This window comes from Gorilla gorilla, chromosome 19 (genome assembly GCF_029281585.2).
Source record: "Gorilla gorilla gorilla isolate KB3781 chromosome 19, NHGRI_mGorGor1-v2.1_pri, whole genome shotgun sequence".
Lineage (NCBI taxonomy): Eukaryota > Metazoa > Chordata > Mammalia > Primates > Hominidae > Gorilla > Gorilla gorilla.
Window position 1 is genome coordinate 45993888 of NC_073243.2, and position 14035 is coordinate 46007922.

General features: G+C 39.1%; 1 protein-coding gene across 4 annotated transcripts in view; it reads right to left on the reverse strand.

Moving 5' to 3' along the window:
* The window catches only part of RNF180 (ring finger protein 180), a 216147-nt gene that overhangs the window by 145211 nt on the left and 56901 nt on the right, over positions 1–14035 (reverse strand). For all 4 annotated transcript variants that reach the window (XM_055366839.2, XM_019012934.3, XM_063700731.1 and 1 more), the window contains exon 5: positions 13338–13373. In XM_055366839.2, coding sequence (XP_055222814.1) covers positions 13338–13373 — 36 coding nt within the window. The remainder of the gene's footprint in view (positions 1–13337; positions 13374–14035) is intronic.

Below are 14035 nucleotides of genomic sequence, written 5' to 3' on the forward strand. Positions count from 1 at the left end.
GTGGGGAATTAAGATTGCAAATGGAATTAAGGCTGCTAACTAGTTGACATTAAAATGAGATTATCATGATTGAAGTGGGTGGGTCCAAGTGTAATCACAGGGTCCTTAAATGAGGAAAAAGAAGACAGAAGAGTCAGAAACAAAGAGATGACATTGTGAGAAAGATGCAACCAGCTACTGCTGGCTTTGAATATGGAAGTTTTGTATGAGCCAAGGTTCAGACTCTAGATGCCAGAAAAGGCAAGAAAACAGACTCTCCCCTGGAGCCTGCAGAAAGAAATGCAATCCTGCTAACACCTTGATTTTAGTCCAATGACAACCATTTCCAACTTCTTACCTACATAACTGTAATAAATGTGTGTGTTTTAAACACCTTAATTTGTGGTAATTTGTGACAGTGGCAATACCAAATGAACATAGTATCAAAGTACACAGAGAGTGCTAGTACCTTCATTTCCTTAAAATACATGCTTGGCATTTATCTCACTGGATTATGCTGCTGCTTTATAGAAGTTGCCTCATTTGTATTTCCTACAGATTAGACAACCTAAATAGACTACCCATTGTTGTGGCTAGAGATAAAAGGAGAAAAATTCAGCAACCAGAAATAATTTAATGTACAATGCAAAAATATCTTTCAATGTTTTAATTGGACAAAAAAAGGTATAATTAGTGACAAGAAGTCATTGACTGGTGTGACCTTGTTCCAATCACTTTTATTGAAGAATAAAAGGATGATTTATCAAACCCAAGTTAAGAAACTCTGCTAAACATCAATGTATATGAATGGCTCACTGTAACCTACTAGCTAACATCATTTCACTCCTCTCTGCCAGCACCCCAATTCACACTGAAGCACAATACCGGCTATTGATTTTATCCTGAATTTAGGGGAAATGCCTATTTTCAGAAAACTGCACATGCTACCTGAAACTTAAAACCAAAATAAACGATGTGTCTAACCCTAACCCTTAAAAATAAGTTATCCCAAGCATTAACCCAGAGTAGCTGTTTTATTCCCTCTGGACAAACATACAATAAATGTTCCTGAAAAGCAGTTTAGCAAAAGCATTGACAGATTCTTAGCTAGAGACAGATTCATAGAAAGAGAAAGCCTTACTATGATTCTCTAAACCATTTCTCATAAAGCACAAAATTTCTTACGTTTTTGGTTATCAAACGACTGAAAATACACCAATCCATATTCTACCCTAGTAAATGAAGTTCTTTGGTGGAAAACATTGATTGTTTTGCTCTAGAAGAGAATTTGGTGCCCTCTAGTGTTGAAAAACAAGATGATCCATTTCACCGTTAATAAACCAGCACTTCAGAGAGGGTCACAAAAGTAAAGAATTTAAGAGCTAAATAGCATATTTCAGGACAGCACAGATATGTAATTATTTTTTAGTAGAAAGTTTTAGGCCAGGTGCAGTGCCTCAAGCCTGTAATCCCAGCACTTTGGGAGGCTGAGGTGGCTGAGTCACTTGAGTCCAGGAATTCAAGACCAGCCTGGGCAATATAGTGAGACCACATCTCTACAAAAAATACACAATAACTTAGCTGGGCTTGGTGATGTGTGCCTGTAGTTGCACCTACTTGGGGGGCTGAGGTGAGAGGATCACTTGAGCTAAGGAGGCAGAAGTTGCAGTGAGCCGAGATCACACCACTGCACTCCAACCTGGGTGACAGAGTGAGACCTTGTCTCGAAAAAAAAAAAGGAGTAATAGAAAGTTTTGGTCATGGATTATCATTCAATTTTTATTCTGATAGATTATCTTAAAAGCATTATTTTGAAATTGGGCCTCTTAGGTAAAGTAATACTTGGCTATATGGTCTGTTGGAGATTTTCCCTCTAGCTTAACAAGGAGAACAAAGGTGAGTGATTTAAGATTCTGCACCAAGAAATGAATAAAAAGGGTATAATATTAGGGTAATGACTTATAATGATTTTTTTAACGTTTTACAAAATACTGGAGACATAAAATAGAACAGAAAATAACACCTGTGATAATACTGCCCAGCTTAAGAAATAAAACATAATTAATAGCATTCCAGATTACATTCTCCTTCCCCTTCATAGATAACAACGTTCTCAAATTTGGCATTTTATTTTATTTTTGAGACAGGGTATTGTTCTGTCATCCAGGATGGGGTGCAATGGTACCATCATGGCTTACTGCAGTCTCGACCTCCCGGGCTCAAGCGATCCTCCCACCTCATCCTCTCCAGTAGCTGGGACTATAGGCTTGCACAACAATGCCCAGCTAAGTATACATTTTTTGTAGAGATGGGGGTCTCACTATGTTGCTCCAGCTGGCCTTGAACTCCTGGGCTCAAGCAGTCCTCTTGCGTCAGCCTCCCAAAGTCTAGGATTTCAGGCAAGAGCCACCGTGCCTGACCAAATTTGGCCTCCTAATGATTGATGCTTACATATATTTTCAGTTTTCAGCCCTCTGACACTATTATATTGCTTCTAAGATTAAATATTAACTTTAAAATATTACTTTGTAAAAAGGAATCCCAGGTGATAATTACAGTTGGTATGCTGAGCCAAGGAGAGGATTCCAGGTACCTCCCAAGTTTGGGGGCACATGGAGGCTGATATTGTAAGGTCTCCACACGTGAGAGGAGTAGGTGAGATTTGCATCTCCACATGGGACAAGGCAGGACAAGGAAGCACTACCAGCAAGTGACTATGGTTTTAAAAATGGGTAAGGGCAGACATGGAGCAATGAGAGAGAAAAACAGGTTGGCAGTGTACATCTTGGTTGACATGGTAAATAAAACCAAATGGGCAGATTTATTTTTTATTTATTTTTTTTAAAAGTGAGATATTTCTTAAAAGTTTAGTGTACAAACAAAATGAAGGTACCTTCACATTTTACTACGCATGTGCAGATAGTTTTCTTGGTGCACAGAGATAAGGCAGAATTAAGTTAGTTAGAATAAACATGTTCTAAAACTGACCTCCGGAAGAGCTAGTCTTAGTCATTTCTTTGCAGAGTATGTGAACCAAGATTCGGGTTTGGTCTTTGGTGTTAGCACTGTGTCAAGGATCAGACAGAAAGTACAAATGGAGGGGCCCCTTTCTGAGGCCAGGCCCCACTGTCAGGGCATGTGGGGTGACCAAAGGCCAACAACCAGCTGAGGCTAAGAGGCTGCTCTGAGGAGGGCGGGGCTCCAGGTGCCTCCTGAACCCTTTGTTCGGGACCAGGACATGTGTGGCTGGGCAGCAGCCTTCAGACCCCCCACAGGCTGGTGCCCGGTACCCACAGCCCTCTGTTGGGTTGTCAGGCCCCTGCACCCATGGTGGGGTGCTGGGCTGCAGAGTTCCCTGGGACCAGCTGATCTCGTCCTTGGTTTTGGCCCAAATGCAAGCCCCTGGTCTCCTCCAAGTAACTTCCTTTCCCCAAGGCTGTCCAGGCCCCACCGCTGCCTGTTCCTTCCCAGGGCCTCCCACAAGTCCCGATGCTGACGCCTCTCTGCCCACCTAGTTTGTGGCCGCTGCCTCCAGCTCTGTGTCTGCCTCCCAGCGAGGGAGCCGTGGTTGACGATCTCGTGAGTGTCTGCCCTTCTGAAGGGTACAGTGTGAAGTCTCGTCAGTCTCACTTAAATGCCTAAGCACCTCTTCAGAAACCAGGGAGTCAGCCGGGTTTCTCCATCTTTAATCATGTTTTCTAAAGGTTTTCTTGGCAATTTCCTGGCAATTTGCAAGACAGGATTTTTTGGTTGCCAACTTCCAATTGGCTTTAAACTTGCCACGATCTCCCAGGTCATCCCATCCATTGATGATGCTTATTACATTCTTCCTGATTTCCATGTGGCCAAATTCAATAGTTATTTACCCCAGGCTTGTATTTTGGAGGCTAAAGAACTCTGTTACCAGCTATATCCGTGCTGTGGCTGCTGTAACAAAAATATCACAAATGTGGCTTAAAACAACAAAAAATTTTATTTTATTTTTTTAGTATTTATTAATCATTCTTGGGTGTTTCTCAGAGAGGGAGATGTGGCAGGGTCATAGGATAATAATGGAGAGAAGGTCAGCAGATAATCACGTGAACAAAGGTCTCTGGTTTTCCTAGGCAGAGGTCCCTGCGGCCTTCAGCAGTGTTTGTGTCCCTGGGTACTTGAGATTAGGGAGTGGTGATGACTCTTAAAGAGCATGCTGCCTTCAAGCATCTGTTTAAACAAAGCACATCTTGCACCGCCCTTAATCCATTTAACCCTGAGTTGACACAGCACATGTTTCAGAGAGCACGGGGTTGGGGGTAAGGTTATAGATCAACAGCATCCCAAGGCAGAAGAATTTTTCTTAGTACAGAACCAAATGGAGTCTCTTATGTCTACTTTTTTCTACACAGACACAGTAACAATCTGATCTTTCTTTTCCCCACATTTCCCCCTTTTTTTTTTTTTTTTTTGAGACGGAGTCTTGCTTTGTCGCCCAGGCTGGAGTGCAGTGGCGCGATCTCGGCTCACTGCAAGCTCCACCTCCCGGGTTCACGCCATTCTCCTGCCTCAGCCTCCCGAGTAGCTGGGACTACAGGTGCCCACTACCACGCCCGGCTAATTTTTTTTTTGTATTTTTAGTAGAGACGGGGTTTCACCGTGTTAGCCAGGATGGTCTCGATCTCCTGACCTCGTGATCCGCCCGCCTCAGCCTCCCAAAGTGCTGGGATTACAGGCGTGAGCCACCGCGCCCGGCCCATTTCCCCCTTTTCTTTTTGACAAAACCGCCATCGTCATCATGGCCCGTTCTCGATGGTCGCTGCCTCTTCAGAGCTGTTGGGTACACCTCCCAGATGGGGTGGCCGGGCAGAGGCGCTCCTCACTTCCCAGACGGGGTGGCTGGGCAGAGGCGCTCCTCACTTCCCAGACGGGACGGCCGGGCAGAGGCACTCCTCACTTCCCAGACAGGGCGGCCAGGCAGAGACGCTCCTCACTTCCCAGACGGGGTGGCCGGGCAGAGGCGCTCGCTTCCTCCCAGACGGGGCGGCCGGGCAGAGGCGCTCCTCACCTCCCAGACGAAGGGAGGCTGGGCAGAGGCGCTCCTCACTTCCCAGACAGGGCGGCCGGGCAGAGGCGCTCCTCACTTCCCAGACGGGGCGGCCGGGCAGAGGCGCTCCTCACTTCCCAGACGGGGCGGCCGGGCAGAGACGCTCCTCACCTCCCAGACGGGGCGGCCAGGCAGAGGCGCTCGCTTCCTCCCAGACGGGGTGGCCGGGCAGAGGCGCTCCTCACCTCCCAGACGAAGGGCGGCCGGGCAGAGGCGCTCCTCACATCCCAGACGGAGGGCAGCCAGGCAGAGGCGCTCCTCACATCCCAGATGATGGCCGGCTGGGCAGAGGCGGTCCTCACATCCCAGATGATGGGCGGCCAGGCAGAGGCGCTCTTCACTTCCCAGACAGGGCGGCCGGGCAGAGGCGCTCCTCACTTCCCAGACGGGGCGGCCGGGCCAAATGTGCAGATTTAGAATGAAAAAAAGATAGTCTTTCCTATGCGTAAGGCCAAAAGAGCTGAAGCTATCACCTAGTTCTATTCATCAAACACAGCTAGCACTAAGCTCAGACCAAAATGGTTAGTTCCAGTTTTCTGTGTGTGTTACTACTCTGAGACTAGCTGATGATTCTGATTTTTTCCCCTAACAAGCTGGCTTTACATAAAACTTAGCATCTTATTCCTTTTGGGTTGCTAGTAACAGAATGCCCAAGACTGGGAAATTTATTGAGACAAAAAAATGATTTTCTCACAGTTTGGGAGGCCAGCAGCCCAAGGTCAAGGGACCAGCACTTGGTGTGGTGAAGGCCTCCTTGCTGCATCCTCACATGGCAGAAGGTAGAAGGGTAAGAGAGCGAGCTAGCCAAACACTGTATACAGCCTGTTTCAAAAGGGCTTTAATTCCATTAATGAAGAAGGAGTCCTCAGGCCTAATTATCTTTTAAAGGCCCCATCTGTGAATACTATCACATAGGCAACATATGCATTTCGGAGGTGACACTTTCAAACCACAGCACTTGGGAAAGACAGCATGCATGCATCTTTGCTGTTCTCCTACCTCCCAACTGACATTTCCCCCCAGTGCCTGAGGAGGTCAGTGCTCTTTTCTCAGACCTTTCCTATACTCCAGTGACCTAGTAGCTCATGTAAATCTGGTAATGCAAGTAAAATACCTCCCACTGTACCTAGCATACAATAAAGCTCATTAAATATTAACCTGCTGTCATCACCTCACCACTACAACTTCTCCCTCCCATTCTCTCTTTCCCCCTTGCTTGTAATCAAAACTCTCATTCTCTCAATAGCAGGGTAAGAAAAGCTATATAAATGAACTAAACATTACTTGGACATAAATATTTATACCATTTTACTATGTGCCAGGGCCTATATTAGGTGTTGGACAGCATAGGATCAAAATATTTTCTCTCTCCCAGTATGGTTCTTTATCTACCTTTATTGGCCTGGCAACCACTGAAATCAGCTGTCTTTCCCTCTATAACATCCATCAGAATTTTCTTTGCTGCTGTTAATAAATCCTTTGTCAAGGACTCTATCAACTCAAGTCTAAACCTCTTTAAATTCCTTTTTGTTGACCTCTCTTCCTTTCAATAGTTTTTGACCCTGGAATAACTTGAGATATAAACATGTATGTACACACACACACACACACACACACCCAGCCTAGATCAACTGAAGAAAATCTAACAGAGCCAATCATGCTTGCTCCTTTGTGACTACTTTAGAATTCGCAGTTGCATCTCAAGGTCTTGGCCAAAGCAATCCCATATTAAGTAAACTGCTGTCCAAAATTCTCTACAATATGGCATTTCTGCAAATACCCAAGAAAATTATTACTGAAATTCACGTGTCTCCCCCCATCTACTTCCATTTCCAGGAAGCGACGATATTTCATTCATTGTTGTATCCTCAATACTTGACACAGTTTCTGGCAAAGAGTAAACTACCAAGTGATCATTAGTTACATGAAGGAAAGGATGAATGAAGAATAAAGATATATGATAGTAAAATGTTTTCTGAATCATCAAAAAAAAGATAAAATATGTGGGAGAAAAACTTTCTTTCTTGAAAGGCTGTGGAATAATGGTTAAGGGTACAAACTTTGGGACACAGGTCTATTATCACATACTAGGTTTGTAGGCCTAGGGAAGTTATTTAACCACTCTGAGACTCAGTTTCTCCATCTATAAAATAGGGATAATAATAGAAATTATCTCTAAAATTGTGTCAAATTAAATGAAATAATGCACTCAGAAAAATAACTGGCATCTAGAAAGGTGAGGCAGGCAGAATAATGACTCCCCAAAGATGTCCATGTCCTAATCTAAGATCCTGTGAATGTACTACCTTACATGGGAAAGGGGACTTTGCAGCTATGATTAAGTTAAGGACCCTGAGATGGGAAAATTACCTTGGATTATTCAGGTAGACCCAATGTAATCACAAGGGTCCTTAAAGGGTCAGAAAGAAGATGTGATGAAAGAAAATAGGAGTTGTAGTGATGCCATATGGCTGGAAGGGGGCCACAAGCCAAGAAATGAGGGTAGACTCTAGAAGCTGGAAAAAGAAAGGAACAGATTCTATTATAGAGCCTCCAGAAGAAATACTACCCTGTCAACATATTGATATCAGCCCCACAAGGCCCACTTTCAGATTTGTGACCTTCAGAACTATAAGATGATAAAACTGTGTTATTTTAACCAATGTTTATAGTGATTTGTTATAGCAGCAATAGAAAACTAATGTAAGGGATATGTAAGTGTGACAATTATTTTTCCTCTGTTACAAAACATTCTCAAGTTAACATCAACAGTGATAACTCATGTTGATAGTATGTATTCTTCTAATAAAGAATGGCATTTTATCTCTGTAGTCTTCCTCCCCGAAACTCATGTGCAGAGAAGAGATAACATAGCATATTTGTCTTCATTTACAAGGCTGGCCCTTGTGTCATCCAGAAACTTGAATTTTGGGAGAGCTCCCATCATCCTAATTGATAATAGTGACTCACTGTGCCCAAACTACAATGTGATTTATGCTTAACACCTGTTTTCCTTCCAGAAGTTTGGAATTTTGGTATGTGTCAGACAGAGGGTACCTATGTGACCAGCTCCCAGTAAAAACCTTAGCTACTGAGTCTATAATGACCTTCCTGGTGCACAGCATTTCACACCTGTTGTCATAACTTACTGTTGAGGGAATTTAGCACATTCTGTGTAACTCCATGGGGCGAGAACTCTTGGAAGCTTGCACCTGGTTTCCTCTAGATTTCACCCCCATGCACCCCCTCCCTTTGCTGATGTTGGTTTATATCCTTTTGTTGTAAGATGAGTTAATGGGTGCAGCACACCAACATGTCACATGTATACATATGTAACTAATGTGCACATTGTGCACATGTACCATAAAACTTAAAGTATAATTAAAAAAAAACATAGCTGGAAGTATGAATTCATGCTTAGTTCTATGAGTCCTCTTAGTGAATCATCAAATACAGTAGTTTTGGGAACCCATGACACAACCAATAAGCCCAGTCTAATCATGGGGAAAACATCAGACAAATCTCAGTTGAGAGGCCTTTTACAAAATACCTAACCAGTACTCCTCAAAACTGTCAAGGTCATCAAAAACAGAGAAAGTCTGAGAAACTGTCACAGCCAAGAGGAACCTAATGAGACATGACAACTAATTGTAATGTGGTATCCTAGATGAGATTCTGAAACAACGAAAAAAAGACTTATTAGGTAAAAACTAAATAAATCTGAATACAGTATAAATACTATTAATAATGTATTGATATTGGTTCATAAAATGTGACAAATGTATCATACTAATGTAAGATATGAACAATCCAGAAGACTACGTGTGGAGCATTTGGGAACTCCCTGTACTATCTTCAAAGCTTTTCTATAAATCCAAAACTATCCTAAAATAAAAAAGACCCTTTAAAAAATACTTGAGCATCTATTATGTACAAAGTACTGTGCTAAGCATTAGAAAATTGGATCTATATAATTACTTCAGGTAAAGGCATTATCAATCATACATTATTTTGTTCCACACCTGATCATTTAGCTGGATGTTAGCAGAAAGGCCAAATTAAGATATTTAGTTTTATTTAACTTGACTGCACATTTATATCTTATTCTAGTAGATGATGACTTCCTAGAAGGTAGAATAAAATTAGAATTATCAACTTACTGAGCATGCCCTAGGTATTTTTACATTCATAAAACAGAGTAACAAACTTATACTGAAATAATAATTTGACACAAAGTAGAGTGAGCAATAATGATCTGTTTCAATATATGACTAAAGGTCATGATGCTCTTTTAATCTATTGATTGTCTTCTTTACTAAACGACTATTTTGTGACTTTCTATGTTTAATAAAACCATAAGAAATGTGTATTATAAACTCAAAATTGTCACATTTCCATTACTGAAGCTTTTCATTTCAATAAGCATTAATTTTCTGCTTGAGGAAGAGGAGAATGAATGGGGAATAATTCTCCAATATTTGGATCACTATTTTAATTCTACTGCATAATCAAATATATATTTGGAGTGTGATTTGTATAAGATTTTAAGATGATGAATCAAGAGATGAAATATTAAATGGGCTCCTTTAAAAACTAAAAATTTCAAAATGATCTCTATATGCAGATCCATGAAAATGAAACTTAGTGCCTTTGTGGAAGATATGTCTTTGCTAGATAAAAACAAATAAGCAGGTCTTTAATATAATTTATTAGCTTCTATTATGCGTAGTGTCTAAATCACACCCTTTTAATAATACAAGTCATCTTAATTCATTTAGCTCACTGAAAATAATGTAATAGAATTACTGTAGATGACTCAGTGATTTATTACAAACCATGATATATGGTCAATTATTTTAATTTTCAAGTACAATACTCCACAGACACATAAGGCAAAACTGCCTCTTTTCACAACAGCTTCCTGTGGCCTTAAAGAGACATTTTCTTTTATTCATATTAAATAGGCCCAAAGGTAAGAAATACAAATATAGTAGAATGAAATGCTGTTTAAATATAATTATTTAGAAATATTAGGAAATACTATGCAACTATACTAATGGTAGCCTTAGTTTCTCTCAATTCAGCGAAAAAAAATGTTTTGTTCTAGGATTAAATTTTTTATTAATTTCCTCAAAATGCTGATATACTGGCAATTTCCTGAATACACTAATAACTTAGATAAACTAGATGGACCAAATGAAGTTGCAAAACAAATTAGAAAAAGTTTTAACTGCATCAAAATAAAAATATCACATAATAAAATTTATAGTATACAGCTAATACAGTAAAGGAAATTTATAGCATTAAATGATTATGTAAGAAAAAATCTCAAATCAGTAATAGAAGTTTCTATCATAAAAATATTATAAAAGAAGGACAAATAAATTCAAAGCAAAGGAAGTAAAGAGAAGAAATATATGTAAATATATACGTATTTATATATAAACAAATTTTGAAAACAGTAGAACAATTTTAAAATCAATAAAAACAATTGAAACTTAAAGCTGTTTCCTTGAAAATATCAATAAACTTAATAAACCTCCAGCAAGACTAAAAAAAGGAGAGAAGCCATCATTATCAGGATTGAAAAGAGGTTATCATTACAGACCCAATAGACATTAAAATAACAAATAAGGAATACTATGAACAATGTTAAACATGTAATTTTGACAACTTAGATAATTCCTCAAAAACAACATCAAAATTTACCCCATATGAAGTAAATAACCTGGATTGTCCTGTAATTATTAAAGAAATTGCATCCATAGTTAAATGCCTTTCAACAAACACATCTCCAGGCTCAGGTAGTTTCACTATGAAACACTGGGGATTTAAGTAAAAAAATGTTATCCTCGGCCAGGCGGGGTGGCTCACGCCTGTAATCCCAGCACCTTGGGAGGCTGAGGCAGGCGGATCATGAGGTCAGGAGATAGAGACCATTCTGGCCAACATGGTGAAACCCCATCTCTACTAAAAATACAAAAAAAGAAATTAGCTGAGCGTGGTGGCGTGCGCTTATAGTCCCAGCTACTCAGGAGGCTGAGGCAGGAGAATCACTTGAACCTGGGAGGCAGAGGTTGCAGTGAGCTGAGATAGCGCCACTGCACTCCAGCCTGGCGACAGAGCAAGACTCCATCTCAATTAAAAAAAAAAATCTTATCCTCATTATTTTCCAGAAAACAAAAAAAAGACAACTAACTCATTTCATAAGGCCATCATACCCCAGTACCAAAATCAGACAAAGACATTACAAAAACAGAGACAATTTCAGACTAATATTCTTCAACGACGGAGGCATAAAAAATCCTCGAAAATGATTGGCAAATAGTATCTAGTAATACACATAATAATATAGTATAACAAAGTGTAGTTTATGGCGGGAATGCAAGACTGTCTCAATATTTGATAGTGAATTATTATTAACATTGAAAACACATGATCATATCAACTCATACAGAAAAAGCATTCTACAGAATTCAACATCCATTCATGAGAATACTATCAGCAAACCAGGAATGGAAGAAAATGTCCTCAACCTGAAAAAGAGCATACAACTGACATTATATTTACTGGTGAATGAATGCTTTCCTGCTAATATCAGGAAGAAGACAAGGATTTCTGCTCTCAACACCTCCATTCAGCATTATACTATAATGAAGAATTGGAAACCATGATTTAATAAAACATTAGCATTTAGCAACAGCATTAAAAATAATAGGAATAAATCTGACAAGAGACGTCAAGCATGTATACTCTTAATAACACAAGATACAAAGTCAAAACAAAAATAGTGTTTTTAAACATTAGCAATATATAATTGTGAGTCAAAAAAATTTTAAATAACAATAACTCTTCTCAAAAGAAAAAATACTTGGTATAAATCTAAATAAACATGCACAGGTTCTGAATGCTGGAAACGGCAAAATGCTGATGAAAGAAATCAAAGACTTAAAAAGAAAGACATACCATGTTCACGTATTACGAGAGTCAACATAGTAAAGATTTCAATTCTCCCCAAGTTTATCTATAGCTTCAATATAATTCCAATCAAAATCCCAACATGATGTTTTATAAATATAAACAGACTGATTTTAAGTTTTATATGGAAAGTCAAAAAATTAAAATAGCTAAACCATTTTGAAAAAGAATAACAAAGTCACAGGAAAAAAGGGGTACTAACAAAAGCACAGACATAAATATGAATTGAACTGTACAGAACAGAGTCCAGAAATATACCCACACATTTTCAGACAACTTATTTTTGACAAAGCTGCAAATGCATTTCAATGAAGGAAGGACATTGTTTTCAACAACTGGTGCTGAAACAACTGAGGATCTCCATGTAAAATAATATACCCCTTAAGTCTCACAACTTATTACAAATTAATTTTAAATGAATCCTAATTCTCAATTTTATGTAAAACTTAAAACTATAAAACTTTTTTAAAAAACCATAGGAGAAAATCTTCATAACCTAGTACAAGGCAGAGTTCTTAGATACAACATCAAAAGCATAATCTATTAAAACGTTTTTTGAGAAACAGGACATCATAAAAATTAAACAGGTTGGCTCTACAGGAAAAAAATTAAGAGAATAAAAAGAAAAGCTATAGACTGAGAGAAAATATTTACAAATCACATATCAAATGAAACACTTGTATCCCAAATATATAAAGAACCCTTAAAAGAAAGAAAATAACCCAATTAAAAAGTGAGTAAAAGATTGTTTTTGTATTTTTTGAGACAGGCTGGAGTGCGGTGGTGTAATCATAGCTCACTGTAGCCTTGGAGTCCCGGGCTCAAGCAATCCTCTGACCTCAGCCTCCAAGTAGCTAGGACTACAGGCACACACCACCACGCTCAGCTAATTTTTTTTAATTTTTTTTTTGTAGAGATAAGGTTTTGCTATGTTGCCCAGGCTGGTCTTGAACTCCTGAACTCAAGCAATCCTCCTGCCTTGGCCTCTCAAAAGTGCTGGGATTATATACATAAGCTGCCACACCAGCCCAAAAGATTTGAAGACACTTAACTAAAGAATATATACAAATAGAAAATAAGCACATATGTTCAGCATCCTTAAGGAAAAGCAAATTAAAATCATGATGTGATACAACTGTCTATGTATTTGAATGACTAAAATTTTAAAACACTGAGAATACCAGTGCTTGCTTTCAAGGATGCACAGAAAATGGAAGTCTTTGCTGCTTGGAATGCAAACTGGTACAGCCATTCTGGAAAACAATTTGACAATTTCTCATATAAGTAAATATATACTTACCATATGATCCAGCAATCCCACTCCTGAGTATTTACCCTAGAGAAATAAAAAATTAGGTTCACACAAAAATAAGCACATGAATGTCTGTAAAAGTTCTATTCATAATTTGCAAAACCTAAAACAACCCACTTGTCCTTCAGCAGCTGAATGGATAAACTGTGGTTCATTCATACAATGGAATACTACTGAGCAATAAAAAAGAACAAACTATAAATATATGCAACAACTTGCATGAATCTCATAGGCAATTTTACTGAGTAAAAGAGGCCAGTCTCAAGGTTGTATACTATAGGATTCTATATTTTAACAGTATATTAATATTTTACAACATTATCAAAAAGACAAAACTAAAATAATGGAGAACACATCAGTGGTTTTCAGGGATTAGGGACGGGATGAGCATGTGATTATAAAGGTATACAGCACACGGGAGTTTTGAGAGTGATCAAAATGTTCTGTATGTCCATTGTGTTGGTCATTATATAAACCTTTACATGTGTGTAAGTCATAAAGCTGTATGTAGAGAATAATTTTATTGCATGATAATTTAAAAAATAAAAATGAAAAACAAAAGGACTATGATGGATAAAAAAGAGGTTTGCTGGTTAAATGTGGCTCAGTGCTACGTCTTTCCCCAAAGTAGATGCTCAATTAACTTTTGCTAAACAAAAACCCTGAAAACTGGCTGTAATGTCTGC